The sequence below is a fragment of the Epinephelus fuscoguttatus genome, linkage group LG19 (genome assembly GCF_011397635.1).
Source record: "Epinephelus fuscoguttatus linkage group LG19, E.fuscoguttatus.final_Chr_v1".
Classification (NCBI taxonomy): domain Eukaryota; kingdom Metazoa; phylum Chordata; class Actinopteri; order Perciformes; family Serranidae; genus Epinephelus; species Epinephelus fuscoguttatus.
In genome coordinates, this window is record NC_064770.1 from 16,302,050 (window position 1) to 16,322,271 (window position 20,222).

The following is a 20,222-nucleotide window of genomic DNA, read 5'->3' on the forward strand; positions in this document are numbered from 1 at the left end:
TTAGTGTATTTGTGGTGTTAGCTTGCTGTACACTAGTGGTGGTGTGCAGTCACACATACTTCTGTGTGCCTTTTTTGTGGGCTGTATTGGTTGCTTTGATCATCTACTGGTATGATAACACCATGAATGTGAAATAAACTACTGCTGTATCTTGATATTCTCCCACTGAATTTTGTTGATGTTGTGGATTATTTGTGATGTAATAATATAATGTTATGCCTTGTTTTGCATGCTGTGTGGATGCCAGGAAGGGTCGCTCTTATACTGAATACTAGGCCTAACGAATAAACAATACTCTCTCTTATATCTCCAGATACATTTAAAAAAAGGGGTGTGCAAATTGTCAATCAGCATACAAAGATAAACTGCCTGGATAAACAGTTGGTGTTAATATCTGTATTATTTCCACTGAAGAATGTATAGCTGCTTTAACTGACCACAGGAACAATAAACATGGATATAGAATTAATATCAGATCCCTTCACTTTGGTTAGTTTATTCTGAAAGTATTTACCAGAGGCAGACTACCAGTAGGCTATGCTTATTGAATCTCCCCTCAGGGCGATTAATAAAGTATATAAAATTTTATATATATTTAAAAAAATATATATATAAAAATTAATGTCCTTAGCAGACAGCCTGCCTTTACACCACAAAACTGTTATCAAAACACCACGTTATGAATACAATCGATACCAGTATTTATGTTGCTACTGTTATTGGTAATAACCATACTAATAAAGAGCTGCACGTGTTGATATTAAAACTGATTTTACTGATATTAGCACTGTGTGACACTGGGTGGAGGTGACAGATAAGTGTCTTTAGAATCACGAGTGTTTACTGCCCTCTTGTGGTCACAAATAGGAAATGCGACGCTTTGTTTAAAAGGTGTACCAAGATTGAACCATTGGGAGTGACCATTTGGCGTAACAAGTCTAGAGCAACGTAAATATGTCTATATCACAGAAAACAGTGGTGGGAAATGGGTATCAGATTGATTATAATATGAACATAGAAACAAATAAAATGAGACAAGGTATATTTTCAGATGCATTAGACTCAATTTCTTACAAGTCAGGGCAAAATAAAGAGTAAGTCAGCACCATGTTGGGATGACAAATGTATTGTGGCAGTGAGAAATAGAAATACTGCATTTACAGGACAGTAAGACATGCAAGTGGAGTAAGTGCTGAGCAGGGACAGGGAGGCAGGAGTTACTCTGTTTTGAGTGACCAAAATGAAGTTGCAGTAATTAATAAGGAAAATACACAACGGTGAATACTTGTGTTACAGTACAGTTCCAACAAATTTGTCCGAGAAAGCAGAAAGAAAACTAAATTTGAGCACACAGATGCACAAAGGAGAAAGGGCAGCATTAAAGATGAACAAAATGTCCTGTGGGAGACTAAAAAGCCACTGGCTATAACTGGGAAGCCTGCACCAGGGATATCTAAAACAAAGTAGGTATGGTTAGGAACTGATTATGAGACAATGGTCCCTTGTTCACAGATGTGCAAAGGGCCCTGATACCTATCCTACACAGGAGGAAGACACACAGACTTTGTAATGGTTTGGCATCTCTTTGAAGTTGCTTTGCATATTTTTATGGGTCTTACTGTGGTTGTTTTATGTTTCTTTGGGGTCATTTTGCATCCTTTTTTCCAATTTGTGTCTCTTTGTGGTCATTTTAAGTCTCCTCCTGGTCTGTGCATGTTAATTTGACATTTTGCAAGTGAAGGCAAGGGGGTCCCCGAACACTTTGGGCCCCATTAGGTAATTCATCCATGGGTATGGTATGAGGTAGGGAAATTGGCAGGAATGAACAAGTAACAAGAAGCACACTGACTCTTGTCATTATGGGGAAAACAAAGACAGCATATTTTAGTAACATGCAGAAAGTATGAGCGGATAGACAAGTGATGGAAAACATTTTTTTATTAGAAGTATATGATTAATAAATTGCCCGACTAAAAAAATGAGCATTGGTACGGAGTATAGCTATCCAGAGGGGGGCAGTAATGCAGCGTTGAGTATGCCAACTGCCGTTAAACCTCAAAGAAGGAGTAGTAGAAGAAGAAGAAGCGCTGTCAGCTGCAACCACCGGGCAGTCCATCCTAAACAGCACAGAGGAAACCAGGAAGAAAACCAAGGAGGAGAGAGACATCTCCACGTAAAAAGTAAGGGAACTGTTGCTTAATTATACGGAAATTGACACTATTCGCGATTTAGACTAACGTTACCCCAGCGCTGATGGTAATATTGTGGGCTAAGTCAAATATTGAGCAACAGGTGCGCTAAGTTAGCGTTAGCTCTCTTGTTAGTCGCACAGACCCTTTAAATTCCAAACTGAGCTATATTAATTGTCATCTAAGTTAGCTATCTAGCAAACATATGTCAGAAAAAGTAAATATTAACCCCACAAATATTCTATTGTATAGCGTTATCATGATGTTAGCATTAAAGTTTAGCTGACGAATGCTAATCTGACTAGCACCCGTCAACTGATATTGTTTTGCTAGCTAACGTTAAATAACGTCAACGATAGCTAATTAGTTAACGTCTGCGGTGTTAATAGTTTCAGCGGATAGCCGGCCAGGTAGCTGTGACAGTGACATGTTCATTTGGTCAGCCATTAATCGTTTGGCATCAGCTCTGACAGGTGGCGCTGTAGTAACGGTGATTAATTGACTTGTTAATCGCTGAGCTAAATGCGGCTCGTTTAAATATCGTTAATGGTGTTGTTTTGTCATGTTTCACGGTGTTAGGCAAACCTGTTTTACTGTGTTGAATCAGTTAGTGTGCTCTTTGCGTTGCTGCAGTGGGAGTGTTGCGGCTTACTGGAGCTACTGGTCACATGCTACCTTGTAATCCACAGATAAGCCCTGTGTGGTCGTTTTACAGCATGAGGCTGTGCTGTTTAGCTGAAACATATTCTGAAACATTCTTAATTATTTGTGTGAAATGACAGATAATACAGAAACTGCATTCTGCTTACAATAACCTGTGCTGTGCATCTACTGTAAAATTATATCCACTTCAAAGTCCCCTATAATGTAATTGTGCAGATAAAACTCATTTGGAGCGTAACCACATTCCTGTAGTGATCATGAGACCAGCATGAGGGGCAAGCTGATCATTTTTTTTCTTTTCTCTTTTTGTCACACTTATGCTAGACTAACACACAACTGATAAGGGCCTCTCTCATTAGTGATTCTGACACTAAGGTGCCATGCAGAGAAAAGTGCTGAGTGTAGAACTCAGAACCCTTCATGTTTTACCAGAGTTTTTCTCTCTATGAGGGTGACTAACGGATAATATCTGTTCACTTTCTAGAGGTTCTGGTTGATTTTAAGGGTGCTGAGCACTCCCATCCTTCAGCAACATGGGAGAACTCTTCAGAAGTGAAGAGATGACGCTGGCTCAGCTCTTCCTCCAGTCAGAAGCCGCCTACTGTTGTGTCAGTGAACTGGGAGAGATCGGGATGGTGCAGTTTCGGGATGTAAGTCCACTGTTATGTTGTCCTCTGAATCATGACTACTTTATTATCTACAGGTTGACATTTTCTAGCTACTGAAACCTGCTTTTTAAAGCTGGTACGTGTTGTGTAAAGGATTTGGGGTAGGGGGGCACTTGAGTCATCTGTGTCATCTGTCATGGAAATGAAAATGACCAAATCATTGATGTTGCTGAGAAAGTGCATACCTTCGGCATCATGTTCATCATGTGGTCACAGCTGACCCCTCATTCCACACATGAGAAAGCCCATTCCTAGTGAGCCCTGAGGGAAGCTTTGTGCTAGAATACAGGATAGGCTGTAACAGAGTAGGTCTGTGCATCAACAGTGGTGTCTTAATCATTTCATTAAATTGTACATCCTTCACCATTTAAAATGACAATATAGAAAATGAGCTTTATTTTCTTAAGAGGATATTGACAGACTTGAAAATCTATTGAAAGGGGAGTCAGTGGATAGCTCTGCTGAATCATCATTTAAGTTACTGACATTGATACAGCTTAGGTTTCTGATGTATGTGTGTTTTTTTTGTTTTGCACCCCTTCTGATTTTACAAATTTTATTCAGTCGTCATGTCTTTGTGAACATGACGACATGGTCTGCATAGTCTGTGTTGACGCTCACTTCTGTTCTTTTTTTTGGTCTTTTCTCACAGCTAAATCCTGATGTGAATGTGTTCCAACGAAAGTTTGTCAATGAAGTACGGCGATGTGAGGAAATGGATCGCAAACTGAGTAAGTGATATATATCTTGTCAGAGGTGCTTCTTGCAAGACCCATAACAGAGCTGTACAAATAAAAATGGGATGGTGCGTTTTCCAGTGTAAACAACTACATGTACACCTGTGCCCCCTTTTTTTTTTTACCTTGTTACTCCTCTCTCGCAGGATTTGTGGAGAAGGAAATAAAGAAGGCCAACATCCCAATAGTTGACACAGGAGAAAACCCTGAAGTCCCCTTCCCAAGGGACATGATCGACCTGGAGGTGACTGCTCTCTCTCTCAAAGATTAACACCTAGCTCTGTCATCTACTGCGTCCCTCTGCTGACCCCTCTGTGTGTCTCACCACAGGCCACATTTGAGAAGCTTGAGAATGAGCTGAAGGAAATAAACACCAACCAAGAAGCCCTTAAGAAGAACTTTCTGGAACTGACTGAGCTCAAGCACATCCTGCGTCGCACGCAACAGTTTTTTGACGAGGTCAGCTTAACTTCTGCATCCAGGCCCCTGCAAAATGATGTGCTCAGCTTTTTTTTATTTTACTAACATTGTGGTGGCCTGAAAGAGAAGTTGCACTTTTACTTTTATAGTTGTTTATCGCCATGGTTGTAAAAACTAAATACAGCCTTAGAAATAAACGAACTCTTTTGTACTGATAGGTGATTGTTAATCCAGAACTTTATTTATTTATTTTTTTAATATATTCACTGTCGCAATGAGCAAAAAAAACCAATGTGTTAGTCTAAAGGCGGCCGTTTCTGGTTTGCATTGGTGAAATACAGTTTCCACTGATAAGCTGTCAGCACTGATATCAGGCACACCCAAACCACACACACACTGACACACAGTGGAGCATTTTTTTCTGCTTGATCTGGCAGAAGGTGTTTCACTCGTGATCGTTTACAGTTGCTCACATGGTCTTGGCACATTTACACCAACCAGTCACATTAGTGAATACGCTGTAATTCCACTGCTGTACAATCCTTTGCACAGATTTGATTTTGTGTTTATTGATCATTTGCTGGAGCAAAGCCTCGCCAGCCCACCTTTGCCCAACATCAGTCTCACTTCACTGCCTTCACAAACAAAATTGTGTCGACTTACAATGTTAAGTCATCTTTTACGAGTTGTTATGAGCTTTGATTGAGGTAAATCATTGAGCTGAACACGTAGCCGTCAACCATTAACTGGAGAAAGTCACTGTCTTTGCTGGAAACAAACACAAACACTGACCCTGACTCTTTATCTTTATTCTGTCCAATCTCAACATGTATGTCAATACTGTGGAGTTTTCTGTGTTTACAAGTATGTATATATGGTGATGCAGAACAGGGAATGATGTTAATTAATAATTAACTGACTCCTACAGATGGAGGATCCCAGCTTACTGGAGGAGTCATCCACCCTTCTGGACCCCAATGAGCCTGTGCGAGTGGCTCCTCTCAGACTGGGGTGAGTCTCTTTTTGCGGTCTTCAAAAGGATTAGGATTCTCTAGAAGATTTCCATTCTGTGCACTTCAGCCATCTGTGGCCAAAACCAGACCTGAGTGTTGCAACTAGCCAATAACCTCCCACACACCAGCTCAGGCTGTCCGGCTTAGTCAGGCAACAAAGGTCACTTAAAGCGGAAATCTACTCACAATCCGCATTCATAAATGTAATTCCCATTAGTGGAGATATTTCTGTCAATGTCAGCTCTTTATTTAGAAGAAAATAGACAGACAGTGCCCAGCCTAAATATTTTGTATTGTTGGGAAATCTAACTGACTGCATGAAGATTTTCTCAACTGTCTTCTGTCACTGAAAGGAAGTCCATATAATTATGTTGTTGAGACTATGGCATTGGAGTAAATGCAGTTTGCATTTAAGAAACATAAATTTCTTCTTTCTTTTTTTTTTTTACTCGTTTGTCAAAGTTTTTAGGGGTATTTTTTTTTAGAAGATTTATATATCCCAGCCTAGATAACAAACAAGAATGGTGACAGCATTTTTCCATTTGTTACAGATTTGTGGCTGGAGTCATTGGCAGGGAACGTATTCCCACTTTCGAGAGGATGCTGTGGAGAGTTTGCAGAGGAAATGTGTTCCTGAGGCAGGCAGACATTGAAGATCCTCTGGAGGACCCGACTACGGTCAGAAATGTTTAAGCACTGATGTCTTGTGAAGTTGATAGTACCTGTTTCGTTGTTCTCCTACTAAAGACAGACTAACTGTGTAATATTTCTACAGGGTGACCACGTCCACAAGTCTGTCTTCATCATCTTCTTCCAGGGAGACCAACTGAAGAATAGAGTCAAGAAGATCTGTGAGGGGTGAGTGGCTGGCCAACATTTGTACATTTTTATAAAGTGTCCTCTGCCAAAAGAGTCTTAAGATCTAACTGTGCTTCTTCTTTATCTGTCTTTAGGTTCAGAGCAACCTTGTACCCATGTCCTGAAACACCCCAGGAGAGGAAAGAGATGTTAGCAGGGGTGAATGCACGCATTGATGACCTACAAATGGTAAATATACTAGCAGGGAATACAGCCACACAATGTTGACTCATTAGCACTGACCTCCACAGAAACACACTTGAACTGATAAGTTCCTCTTTTTTTGTTTGTTTCTGCCTTGTCAGCAGCACATTTTTGTAGAAATCCACTGGAAAGTGTCATTAGAGGAAATTTCACAAGGCGTGTAACGCTTCTGCTCCTCACAGTTTATTCTCAGCTTCCTGCCTTGGCGCTCAGCCATATATTATATAAGCAATAAATTAATTTGATTTAAGTTACATGAATGTCAGCTCATAGAAAACATTTCCATAAGATCTGTTGGCCTATAACGTAGCTATGTTGTGCTATGTATTATACTACTACTATATATTGCTTAGGTTTTTTTCACTAGCTACTGATACAAATTTATAGATAGAGAGTGAGGGATAAATACTTCAGGGATGCTAGAGAAGGTGGACTCATTACTTCTCTGTAGGTAACTAAAACACTAAGTAGACCCTTCTCAATAACTGTTTTAACAGACAAAATGTACTATACATTTTCTAATAATGAGGTGATATATCTGCTCATTTCATTTTACTTGCAATCCTCTCCTGTTAAAACTTTTATTTGTGCCACACTGCCTTGTTCATTTGCGGAAACATAGTTATTGGTTTGTTTCAATAAACTTTCGCAACTGCTGATCAACACCTCAGCTGTCTAGCTTCAGCCTAGAGAATTGTCCTCCAGCAGGCAGAGTCTTTCCATTACAATGTTGTTATTGTGTGCGCAGTGTTGAATTACTCCTCAGTGACTCGTTATCTAGCACAAGGTAGAGCCCCAGGGAATCCCTCTTTCCTTGAGCTTTGCAAATAAGAACTGTCTTGTATGGTTGTTAGAGTTGGGCGATCTTGTCCATATCCTATCGTCCTATCGCCATCTAGTGAAATCGCCGATGAACGATGTCATCGCGGGGGGGGGGTGTCATTACGCGTCGCCGCTGAAACGTTCACTTTTGAGCAGCTTTATAAAACTCTTGAACATGTAATGGCTCCTTCATTAGCAAGCTGACTTTACACAGACAACATATCTTTTCAATTTCTCCTGACATTGTATTCTTTGGTTTGTTCACCACTCAGCGACATGCGCGTTAAGGCCCGAACATACTCGGGCGGAACGGATTCCGCGGAGGTCCGCGCAGACTCAAAGCGGACGTCCGCAAGCCCTGTTCGCGCAAAGCTCAGATTTTACAACCGCGCGGACTCCGCTCCGCGCACCAGTGACTGCTCGGCATGTATTTTTCACATCGCGGGGATTTTTCACGGACATTTTTACAGGAAACTACAACGCGGAAGTGCGCTCGACTATGAAAGCCCGAATGACTGCGGACATTCCTCGCAGAGTCCGCTCCGCTTATAGTACGCCGGAGTATGCTTGTGTCGAGCGGGCGGAGGCCTTGATCCCCCACCCTCCGCTCTCTCACTAAGCAGCCTCCCTTTGTCTCCTCTCACTCAGCCTCGTTCAGCCTCGATCTCGTCAGCATGCTCCACACACGCGCTGTCTCCCCCCACACCTCGCGATTGCATCGTCATTTAAAAAAGACATCGTGAAACAACCCTTCTATCGCCGATGGGCGATCGCCCATCGGCACAACCCTAATGGTTGTGAGGATACATCCGCTCCTATGTGTGTTTTACATCATGTCACACAGACTCACATATCACAGAGAGATTACATATGTTGTACTGACTGCATCCTGGTCTGCAGGCTGTTAGAAGTGAAGTAACATGAGATATTCATTTCTGTCAGCAAGTTGTGTCCATTGTGTTCAAGTGTCATGTACTCAGATATTATAGCATCATTGACTTTTGCCCCAGAAATGGCATGCTCAAGACTGATACTTGATACACATCCCATTTGACAAATGGATTGATATCCTCGTATGGTTTTGCATCCCGGGGAATGTGGATCTTGGTGTTTGCGGATGCAGCGTTATACTTGTCACTACGTGTGCATGAGGGCTGAATGACAGAATGACATGGTTGATGAAGAATGTCAAGCTGTTTGGACAGCGATCTGCTATGTGTGGGCTATTAAGCCTCTCGACAGCAGGCGAGATTGTGCCTGTAGGCAGACAGCACAGAGCTTAGATATCCTGCTATTTGCTGATCATGGGTCTCTGCTTTAAATGTGAGTCATGCAGCAGCATATCTGGGAATATCCTGTATCTCTTTCGGGAAAACCTAATGGATTAGACAGCCTGTTGCTCTTCATCTTATGACTAACTGCTCACTAATCACACTGGTAAATCTAAACCCTTTCTATGAATATCATGGAACGAATCATTCAGTGCTACTCTATTTTTAGCAGCATTTTCCAATTGTAGTGGACATATAGATTTATAGTGTATAAATGTCTTTGATAGCACTTTAATTAATAATTGCACTTGGGTGTTAAAACAAGGAGTTTGTCATTTATTATTGTGAGAAAAAATGACCTACCCTCCCTCATATCTGCTTGCAGGCCATAGAAAAGCACAAGGTGAACCAAAATGGCAGGAATAGGTGTTTCTGGCTCCCACAGTGGACATTCGTCTTGTCACTTTTTGGCTCAAGGATTGTAAAGAGTGGCTTTATAGTCCCACAGTTGCCAATATCTAATGTAGCAGACATTTTGTTTTTACCAGAAAAGCATTGCAATCTCTCTTTAAAGAGCCAAGGTAGAAAGTAAAAGTACAAAAGATTTCATTCCAGTCCTAAACAACTTTACTCTTGTCTCCCTCTAAAGGTGCTGAACCAGACTGAGGATCACAGGCAGAGGGTCCTGCAGGCTGCAGCCAAGACCATCAGAGTGTGGTTCATCAAGGTGAGGAAGATGAAGGCCATCTACCACACCCTCAACCTCTGCAACATCGACGTCACTCAGAAGTGTCTGATCGCCGAAGTCTGGTGTCCTGTCTCGGACATGGACTCTATCCAGTTTGCTCTGCGCAGGGGAACGGTGAGTAACTGAGCACCAGGCAGTTTATGTTTAAGGAAAATATCCTCCATTTCGTAGATTAACTCTATTTTGTAAAGACACAGTCACCAGCCTCTGTTTTGTTCTTAGAAAAGAGACACAGGGTCAAATTTACCTGGTGATGTACTGAACGTAGCAGAACCAGTTTAAAACAAACAGATCTAAACCATGTCAGTGCAAACAGGATGTTTGCAGTATACCCAAGCTTTTGTGTGTACTAACATATTCATACATTTACTTTGACAGTTATTTACCTAATTGTTTAATTCCAACTAGAGGAGCTTACAACTTATGGCAGCAGACATGCAAGTTCCTCAAAACAAGAAGTAAACAGAGTCCAAAAAATAGTTTCAGTGTTATACGAAAGTTATGCTGACTGCAACAAATTCCCATTCTGGTGACCAGTTGCAGACAGTTGTAGGTTGTGATAAAGGAGGTGGTGAATGGGGCTATGCAAAACAGCTGACAAGTTGAGACAGGCAGCTTCTTACACTGCAGTGATCACAAGCAAATGCTGCATTTGTTTTGGGTGCTAACTTGTTATTTCCTCTGCCAGGCAGTTACATTTTTGGTAGTGACACATTGTGCTAAAAACTAAAAGAATCTGGGGCTGTTGTTTTGGAGAGAGGTGAGCTCACCAGACCTGTGTAGCCCCCTCCTCATCTCTGCGTGAAGCTAGTGACTGGAGGCTACAGTACATTGGACAGCACTGGGATAAAACACAAGTCTTCGACTGAACTGTTTGCAGTTGATTCGTATTGTGGGTAATGTAGGTGCTAGATGTAAAGAAGGGAAAAATGTGTGGAATAAAAAAGACATTTGTTTTAGTTGTACACTTGGTGTAGCGACAGAGACTTGGCTCTGTTAGGCTTTGCACTGTCTCTATGCTCATGTCATCTCTCAACTGTCTTTATTTTGCTTGTCTTGAAACACCAGGCCATAGTGTACTGCAGGGGTATTCAACTGGCTTTACCCAGGGGTCCCTTTTTTTCTTACCAAGATGAAAATTGATAAAGCAGCATGATACCACTCGTGTACACTTGGCTCTCGGCATTCTCTGCACGTGATCCCATTTTTAAAAAGATAGATAGGATTGTTAAATACTTCTTGTATGTGTTGTGCGCTTTAGGAGAAGAGTGGTTCCACTGTGCCTTCCATCCTCAATAGGATGCAGACCAAGCAGACCCCACCCACCTATAACAAGACAAATAAATTCACCTCAGGCTTCCAAAACATTGTGGATGCTTATGGAATTGGCAGCTACCGTGAGATTAACCCAGGTAAGCATGTGTCACACCTTTATGTGTACAGTCCTAAACCTTGAACCTCTGTTTGTCATGAGACCATCAGTGTTATAATTTGTCTTTCAAGACAGCTGAACATTTTGTTGTTGTTTTTTATTCTGTTTACCTGGCTGCCTGTAGTATTAAACTACAGTCACTGAAAGGCGTGCTTCATACTCGGCCTCATCACCCATTATCAGTTTGTTTGGACATGCTCTGTATTGTGACACTCATATGTTGTTTCACCTGCCACACCACCCTCCCCTCACATGATGCCTGCGTCACCACCTCCTCGTCTCCAGCGCCATACACCATCATCACCTTCCCCTTCCTATTTGCCGTTATGTTTGGTGACCTGGGCCATGGGGTGCTCATGACCTGTGCTGCCCTATACCTTGTGTTGAGAGAGAGCAGACTGATGGCCCAGAAGAACGATAATGAGGTATGACGTCCATCATGGCCATCTCATCAGCCCCACAGCATCCTCACTGGTGGTGCACCAGCCCCACAGCTGTACAGAGCTTTGTGCTTCTGTGGGTTTATGTTCATAATTGCAGAAATGCAGCTTTTCTTGTTTTATAACCTAGTTACTCATTGATTGTTCTATGGCAGATGTTCAGCATGGTGTTTGCAGGGCGCTACATCATCCTGCTGATGGGAATCTTCTCAGTCTACACTGGGATCATTTACAACGACTGCTTCTCCAAGTCCCTCAATGCTTTTGGCTCTGGCTGGAGCGTCAGGCCAATGTTTGACCGTCGGGTAGGAGGCAACTGGACGTAAGTCACCAACCTGAGTTTTAACCCTTCTGACTGCTGTAGGTGTGAGGTAATAGAAGTCACAAAACTAATTGGTGTTCTCATTCCATTCAGGATTGAAACACTGGAAACCAATAAAGTTTGGCAGTTGGATCCAGCAATAGATGGGGTGTTCAAAGGGCCGTACCCCATTGGCATCGATCCGGTAAACATTTTCCTTTGCAATTTGCATGCTCTTTATTCTGCAAAAATCAAACTAGCTTAGTTGATGCTCTTTACATGCTTTCAAGTAGGCATGGGATGGTATGAAAGTTGCTTGATTAATATCTTTACATTTTTTGACATTGTATATGCAGCCGGTCTTTGCAGAGTCTCTTATACTGTTGGTTGACAAGGAGTCTCTTTGGGTGCGATATTAACTATTATCCCAGTGAGTGTTATTGCAATCCGTGATATATTTATATTATTATGTTATTATGTTATAACATAAACTTGCTTCTGTAATTAGGTTTATTGTAACTGAATATGGTTAAAGGAGAAAGCTGCCCCAGAATGAAAATATGTTGAGCATTACTGAGCACTCATGTTTGACCATTTTGTTTCTCAGATTTGGAACATTGCCATCAACAAGTTGACATTCCTGAACTCGTTCAAGATGAAGATGTCTGTAATCCTGGGAGTAATCCACATGCTGTTTGGAGTCACACTGAGTCTCTTCAACCACCTGTGAGATTTTCATCCAACATTTACACTTAAATTGATTATTTCTTTGTCTTTGTTCCCATGGCAATTACGCACAGATTCAGAGTGAACGCTTGTGGTCCTCTGCAGGTATTTCAAGAAGCCGCTGAATATCTACTTGGGATTCATCCCAGAGATTGTCTTCATGTCCAGTCTCTTTGGCTACCTGGCCATTCTGATCTTCTACAAATGGGTCGCATACGATGCACGCATATCCAAGGATGCTCCCAGTATCCTCATCGCCTTTATCAACATGTTCCTCTTCAACTACAGCGACCCCAGTACCAAACCTCTCTACAGAGGACAGGTGAGATACTTGTTAGATACATACATCTGTTGTTTTGTCCTGAAATGAACAACCGCAACCTCATTGTCCTGTTTTTCTTATTCTCTTTTCTCCCCTGAATATGTAGATGGTCGTACAATCACTGTTGGTGGTTATTGCCTTGGCTTGTGTTCCCTGTATGTTGATAGTGAAAACTCTAATTCTGCGGAGACAGTATTTGTGGCGGAAACACCTGGTAAGAAACAAATGGTATCACTTGAAGTTGATACATTGTATCTCAATTGTAACCCTTTTTAAACTTTTCTATTTTTCCCATTTTCTGTTTCAGGGTACACAGAATTTTGGAGGGATCAGGGTGGGCAACGGACCCACTGAGGACGAGGCTGAAATCATCCAGCATGACCAGCTCTCACAGCACTCTGAGGAGGAGCCTGAGGTAAAAGAGACATATTCTCATCAGTAACAATGTCTCCCACCTGAATGCATTTTCTCCCTGTTGCTCTCAAACCTGGAGAAACGGCAGGCCAGCAGTCTGGTGAGGGAGGATGGGAGTGGGGCCCATGTTATTGGATCTACTCACTTCTTTTAATAATTCAGTTACTCAGCCACAGTTGGAAACAAAAATCGATACCTCATGTTTCCACTTCCACTGTGGCAATGAAAAACATTAATTATGGATGAAGGTCCACTTTAGCAAAAAGCTAAACAAGCTCCATACTGCCACCCTTAGATTATAGATGGCTATTGAGAATGCTATTGAAAGATTAAATTCAGAAATGTTGTTTCTTTTGTTGTTTTTTTGTTTTTTTCATCTGGTCTGTTTTGTGTGCAGTTGCTTGTAAATATAAAAAAATATCCAGGTTGATTAAGAATCCGACCATTCTGGTTGTTTGTTGTTCATGTCAAAGAGCTTTAACACCACCTGGAATCAGTTGTGCTGAAGTATTTTATTGTGAACCTCTCTATATATATTCCCCCTAATTTAATTCTAAAATGCGTGTTGTCATCCTGTAATATTCACCCTCTTTCCTTTTTAAGCGAGTAACCGATTTCTCTCGTAACTTTTCTGTTTACTGATGTCTGTTGATCTGTGTGTGTGCTGTCTATAACCAAGCGTTGCCTTTTGTCACCTGCTGTCAAGGCCCACGAGGATGAAGAGGTAGGACAGGAGCTCACGCTGCACCTCCACCCACCCTGCAACCTGTCCCCCTCCTGTGAAAGTGCATGTCTAGTATTTCTTTCTTTCTGCCCCTCATTTTGTCGTCTATGTATGCTGTCAACCGTTGCTTGCTGGTCTTAGCTGTGTCGGTGTGCGTGTAAGTGTTAGTCGGCGTGTGGCTGGTGTATTCCAGGAGTCACTTGTTGAAACATAGGTTGCAGAGATTCCTTAAGCAGTGGGTGCCAATAGGCCATTGTGTTCTTGCAGTCCTGGTGATGTGCGTGAGGAGCAGGGCAGCTGATACTCTGGGTTCACAGGGTCCTCAGATGACGGTGTCTCCATTTAATTTAAGGGGCTTTGGTGATCTATGGTGGCAAATGGGTTTCCTATCAATTACCTGAATGATCATGCACACACATTGAACCAGGCTCCTCCTATGTGGACGTCACGACCTGCCGTAAAGATGTTGTTTTCTAGAGATTCATGCTGACATGTGGTCACGTTTTGATGTTATTTCTTTGTCTCACAGTTTAACTTTGGTGACGTGGCAGTGCATCAAGCGATCCACACCATAGAGTACTGCCTGGGCTGTATCTCCAACACCGCCTCTTATCTGAGGCTTTGGGCCCTCAGTCTGGCTCATGCACGTAAGTTACACTTTTCCTTCCTTTTTAATATCAAGGTTTTGACTAAAGATTAACACAACAATATGCATACATTTAGTAGAGAAGTGGAAATATAACCCATGCACTTATCACAGCACTGAAACCTGTGTCCTCTTTTTGTCCCATGCGCAGAGTTGTCAGAGGTGCTGTGGTCCATGGTGATGCACATTGGCCTTTCTACCAGAAGCCTCGCGGGTTTCTTACTTGTGTCCATAGTCTTTTTCTTCTTTGCTATTCTCACAGTTGCCATTCTTCTCATTATGGAGGGCTTGTCAGCCTTCTTGCATGCACTGCGACTGCACTGGTAAGTTGACTATTGTGTTTGTGGTATTTGTTTTTTTGTGTGCTTTTCATTTGCTTTCTCTTTTTGGTCTTTTCATGTTTTTGTGTCTAAGTGACGAATGGGAACGTAATGTACGCAATGTAACAATGACGTAAATGGTTAATTACACTTTGTGAATGCATGTTTACTAAAAGTGCTTGTTTTCACCACTGACAGGTTCAGTTTACTATCCAAAGTGTCTGACAACATTGTGGAAAGGATGCTTACAGAGATAAACCCCTCTGTTGAAGAGCTTTAGGTTAAACCAGAAACAGCACAGTCACTTTCATCAGACCCACAAGACTCAATTTAAATAAACAGCAATTTTATCAGCGTAAAACATACTTTATTCAAAGTCAACAGGAACAAAATAGAACTCTCAAAAAACCATTATGGTTTGTCTTTCCACTGTTCCAACAAACAGCAACTCTTGATTGAAATAAACCCTTAATTTACCCACTTAGATGTGAAAATATGCTGGCTCTATACAGGCTACAATTACGGTCTATTTAAGTGGAGTCTGATGGGTTTGGTGATGGCAATTTCGGGCTGTTTCTGGTGAAACAAAGGATCTTAATCTTCAACAAAAAGTTCTGTCTCTGTAGAGATCCATTTCATGGTGTTGTCAGATACTTGTAACAACAATCCGAGCCTGTCAGTGGCAAAAAGAAGCACTTTTAGCGGACGTAAATTGACAGTGCACAAACACCCCAAGTGGTTACATTGCAGCCTGGTTTGCAGCTGCTGGCTGCAGCTCTCAAGTTTTCATATTTTTGACAGAAAAACACTCCACTGCTGTTCTGATAATCTAGTAAACAACTTTTGAGCATCGCATTCAGTTTATTATACACAATGAGCATGAATCCAAAACTCAGTTACTGTACACTGGATTTGCTATTTTGAAAGAGGAGGCCTTCACTTATGCAAAATGGCTGTAAGTACCGTAAACCACAGACCTGTAACGCCATCTGCAGGTGAACAGTAACAAATGAGAAGGTGACTGCTTAAGCCTACTATGCTGAAAATATAAATTTCAGTCCATACAACAGGTTACCCTGTTTCCTTAGATGGTTATACGGTTGAGAATTAACAACAAATTATAAAACAAAACATTTACAAAAATTTATAGAAAAGTAACCAGAATATTGGTGTTTTAAGCTGGAGGCTGCTGCACCATCAGTACCCATCAGTGCCTCAGCGCCAGTCAAGAGGGGTGTGTCCCAATCAGAAGTTAACAAATTTCAGTTTCACATCGCCTTCTCTGTTTCCTGGCCTGCGGCCTGGAACATGTCTGGCTCCAGTCAGTGTTATGCTTTTCATTTTTTCTGCATGTGTCGTGTACAGAACAGTCTGTGTCTGTGACTCCTTGCTATGGCACCGACGAGCCTTTGTTATCTCCTCATTAATGTCTTAGTCAGGCTTTGCTGAATGTCATCCTGGTTTTTATAATCCGCTGGCACGTTTACAGAGCATGCCTGCGTTGCAGCGACTCCTCTCTATAATTATCCTTTACACAAGAATACTGGGTGACTCAGCTCTTACTGAAGCGTCTTCAGAGACAATGAGGTGCAGTCGTGAATACAATATGAAAACACCAGTCATAGTAGTTAATTTCCAATTATTGCATCAGGACATCACGTGATAACGTAACGTCATGTGTAAGGTCAAATTAAAGAGAGAAAAATGTTGTCGGGCTCTTTACCTTTAGGTGCTGATCTGTCTAGAGATGTTCTTGTAGTTGAGGAGATCCTTGAGACAAACAGTAATTTTTATTTTAGAGAGGTAGGACCAAGTCATTAGTTTTAAAGTCAGAAGTAAGTCTAAAATCTTCGCACTCAAGTCCTAAGTCAAGACTGACAAGTCTCGAGACTTGTACCAAGTCCTAAACTTTGGGTCCTCAACAAGCCATATGTGCTCTACCCCAAATGTGATGCCAGAGTGATAATCTATGTTACATTTACAAAAATCTTGAGTGCTTCAAAATTTCTTTTTACTGAATTGTTAAAACATGTTTGTAGGAAATCGTTGCGTCTCTGTCTGTAATTATCAACTTGGAAGATCTGCATTTTGCAATTAGTTTTTTTGTTGACCACCGTGTCATTCTTTTACATGGACAAGTGGCATTCAATGATGTTAAGTTAGTTCTTCATGGATCTGTCCTGCGACTTAATTGGATGCTGTTGGATTGGTTCAAAGAGTCGACTTGCTGGGAATGAATAGCGTTAATGTTAGTTGATGCAGAAAATAAAGGGAGAAGAATTGATTTGTGGCTCACTTTTATATAACTTTGTAATCTTTCTGCTTGGGGAAAGATGTCAGGTATTTTCATGTCAAAAGGTTCAAGTCCAAATTAAGTCATGTGTCATTTGTGAAGTCCAAGTGGAGTTGCAGTTTGCTTTTTAATTTTGTGACTGACTGTGACTTACATTAGTCCAAGTTCTCCGACTCAAATCCATGCCTCTGATAATTTACAGTATAAACAGAGAGATGACAGCACCAGTAAACTAGGAAAAGTAGTAACATAGTGTTTATGATTTCTAAAGAATACAAGTACACCTACTGTGTTGAATTAAAAACAAATGTGCCCTGTGATTTGGATTTTCCTGGAGCATTTTTGCAAGAAAGATTTCAGGAAGTTATGTACAATAATATTTTTAAAATGTCTATCCTCCCTTCGTCTACTTTCCTACACCAGACAGACTATGGAATGACAGGTATTCGTGGCTTCTCAGTTTAAAGGTCATCCAGCCGTCGCTCAGTATTTGCCTTTTAAAAATAGAGCCTGATCATTTTCCAAAGGGGAAGAGGCTTATGTGTCTGACCCTGGGCCCCAGTCCAGGAGCAGGGATGTAGACAGGAGTGGGTTCAGGTGGTGGGTGCAGGCTGTGGAATGAAGAGCAAGGGTCGTCAGCCACAACTGCTCTGCTCAGCATTACCCAACGTGGACAGCCATCACCACTTTGTGCCTGTGTTATTGTGTGCGAGCCTTCCTGGTTATTGGTTTTTATGCCTTCAGGCTGGCAATAGCCGTGCCTGAAGGCTTTATGTTTTCAAGTTGTCCGTCCATCCCATTCTCGTGAGGGAAATTCTTCAAATTTTGGCACAAACGTTCACTTGGGCTCACTTATGACCTTATTAGAGTTTGAGACATTTGGTCAGATAACAAATTGGTGACTCTAATTTTGGCTGTCCACCTAGAAACTGTGCTTATTTTATGGATCTTCTGTGCTGCTGGGGGCAAGATGTGTGTGAAGCATCCATGTTTTCACAAACATTGATGTAAACTGTAATTGCAGCTTGACTGGTTCGAGGAAGCATACAGCTGCGAGGCGGTAATTCTCATTTTTTGTATTTGTTTTGAATGGCTCTTTATTTTCTTTACAGGGTGGAGTTCCAAAACAAGTTTTACACAGGCCAGGGCTTCAAGTTTCTCCCCTTCACCTTTGAAAGCATCCTGGATGGAAGGTTTGAGGACTAAGATCTGACGACAGCCCTAATACTATTGTCACTCATCTCTTGAGAATCTGTGTGGCGCTGAGTAGTGATTGTTTTGTGTGTGTAATGCAGTTTCCATGAGTGACACTCCACAAGATTTTCTCTCCCACTACTGTTTGTTTTAAACTTCTCATCACTTTTTAGAATCAAATCGGGAACATCTACTCAGAAATCAGTATTCATTCATTCATTCCTCAGAAAAAAATATTATCATATATAATCTGTCTTGTCTTGTCTTTAGTGAAGTCATTTTTGTTTTACTTGTATTGTATGTAGTGTAATATTATTTATGCAAACCTTTCCTTCATAAAACCTGCATTTTTCCTGTGGCAGTGTTGCACTATCAATCATAAATGTTCTGTTCTGTGCAAGTGACTGATTATGTTGACTGGTGCTTATTCAGAGTGAAGTGACAGAAGTGTTTACAACTCTCCGGTCTGGTCCCTCTGGGTTCTCTCCGTGTTGTTCTCCAGCAGCAGTCAACATCTTGTGCACAGAGCATCTCATCTGTTTGATTAAAAACAAAACAAAACAAAACAAAACCACGCACCCACTTTGCACACCTCTATGACACTGCATACTGACTTCACACACACAGCTATAAAGGTCCAAAGGGAATACAGTTTAACTTACATCAGGATGTCAGTCAGAGCTTTGAAGGAGGAGATGACCTGACTCTTAAATCCTGGGTTGTGTGTTAACGTTGACATAAATTACCTTTTCTGCTTAGTGATCTGTTCTTTATTGATCGACATGGAGAGACTGAAGGGGAATCTGTAGTAGGTGGATGTTCTGCAACAACATAGAAGTTTAAAATGTCGCTGTCACGTTTAGAAGGCAGTAAGATTGAGAGAGAAGTCATTCCTCAGAAATCATTTCCGACCCCCATCATTGTGCATCTCTGTCAATAAAGTGAAAAGAGCTGGATTAAGTTGTGGTTTGAATTGTTTTTTTCTTATGTACTTGAGTTGTTCTGTCACACACTTGGCACATGGCAGAAGTTTCAGTTCCACAACCTCACCACTAGATGCCACTAAAGTGACAGTACTTATACTTTTATTATAACATTATGGCTTATATATGCAGTAAAAACATTAAAATCACTTATTTAAACAAAGGTTTTTTTTAAAAAAAAAATGTGTCTGTAGCTTGAAACAAGAAAAGAAAAAGCAGATTGCAATTTAAGAATTACGAAGATTTCAATCTGATTTTATGTAATACTGGAAACGATTTGCATTTTAAAAATGGAACGTCCTCACAGCACTGGCAGATCTCAAGAAAATAAGGACTGAAATGATTCTGAACTGATCTTACTGTATATAAAATCTCAATCTGTAAAATAACTAGGGACTTCAGATGTTAACTAAATGTAGTGGAGTAAAAAGTACAGTATGACCCTCTTAAATTCAGTAAAGCAGGACTAACAAGTATTTCCACTTGCTTTAATTTTTAATAGGAGTTTAAAAGCACAAAACACAAAAACCCGAGAGAATAACACATAAAGACATCCCTAAAAACATTAATTTCCAAAGTGGTCCTCGATGGAAAGTACTTGAGTAAATGTTCTTGAATCCAACAAAAAACTGTAGGTGTTAATGATACTGAGGTTTCAATGTGCCATCACTCCTCTTGGTGGTGCTATTGAACAGGCTGAGCAGTTACAGCAGTCAACAAGAAATGATTGTTCTGTTTACCCCCCTGAATGTTGCAGTGTTTCTTTCTTATGTACACAAAATGAAACTATGCACACAATTCTGAAAACTTGAAGCTCACGCATGAACAAGACTC

At 41.1% G+C, this 20,222-nt stretch overlaps 1 protein-coding gene across 3 annotated transcripts; it reads left to right on the top strand.

The window, feature by feature from the left end:
- The first annotated feature begins 2,054 nt into the window (after positions 1–2,054).
- On the top strand, positions 2,055–19,365 carry atp6v0a1a (ATPase H+ transporting V0 subunit a1a). 3 transcript variants are annotated; one of them, XM_049561188.1, is made up of 22 exons: positions 2,055–2,180; positions 3,337–3,502; positions 4,173–4,251; positions 4,404–4,501; positions 4,588–4,716; positions 5,606–5,688; positions 6,242–6,368; positions 6,466–6,548; positions 6,644–6,737; positions 9,495–9,707; positions 10,855–11,005; positions 11,311–11,450; positions 11,621–11,787; positions 11,881–11,971; positions 12,374–12,492; positions 12,598–12,814; positions 12,921–13,028; positions 13,122–13,229; positions 13,908–13,952; positions 14,482–14,599; positions 14,750–14,921; positions 18,324–19,365. In XM_049561188.1, exons 2-22 carry the CDS (start codon positions 3,386–3,388, stop codon positions 18,415–18,417), a joined length of 2,553 nt encoding a protein of 850 aa, XP_049417145.1. In that variant the 5' UTR covers positions 2,055–2,180; positions 3,337–3,385; the 3' UTR covers positions 18,418–19,365. The 3 variants fall into 3 exon arrangements, with proteins under 3 accessions (XP_049417145.1, XP_049417146.1, XP_049417147.1); XM_049561189.1 differs by having other exon boundaries at positions 13,935–13,952; XM_049561190.1 differs by lacking the exon at positions 13,908–13,952.
- The last annotated feature ends 857 nt before the right edge of the window (positions 19,366–20,222 follow it).

Bases quoted from the DNA above. Each gene is read 5' to 3' on its own strand.
- atp6v0a1a (XM_049561188.1), top strand. From the start codon at position 3,386: ATGGGAGAACTCTTCAGAAGTGAAGAGATGACGCTGGCTCAGCTCTTC. The intron at 3,503-4,172 runs GTAAGTCCACTG...CTTTTCTCACAG, and splicing joins GGATGGTGCAGTTTCGGGAT to CTAAATCCTGATGTGAATGT. The intron at 12,815-12,920 runs GTGAGATACTTG...CTGAATATGTAG, and splicing joins AACCTCTCTACAGAGGACAG to ATGGTCGTACAATCACTGTT.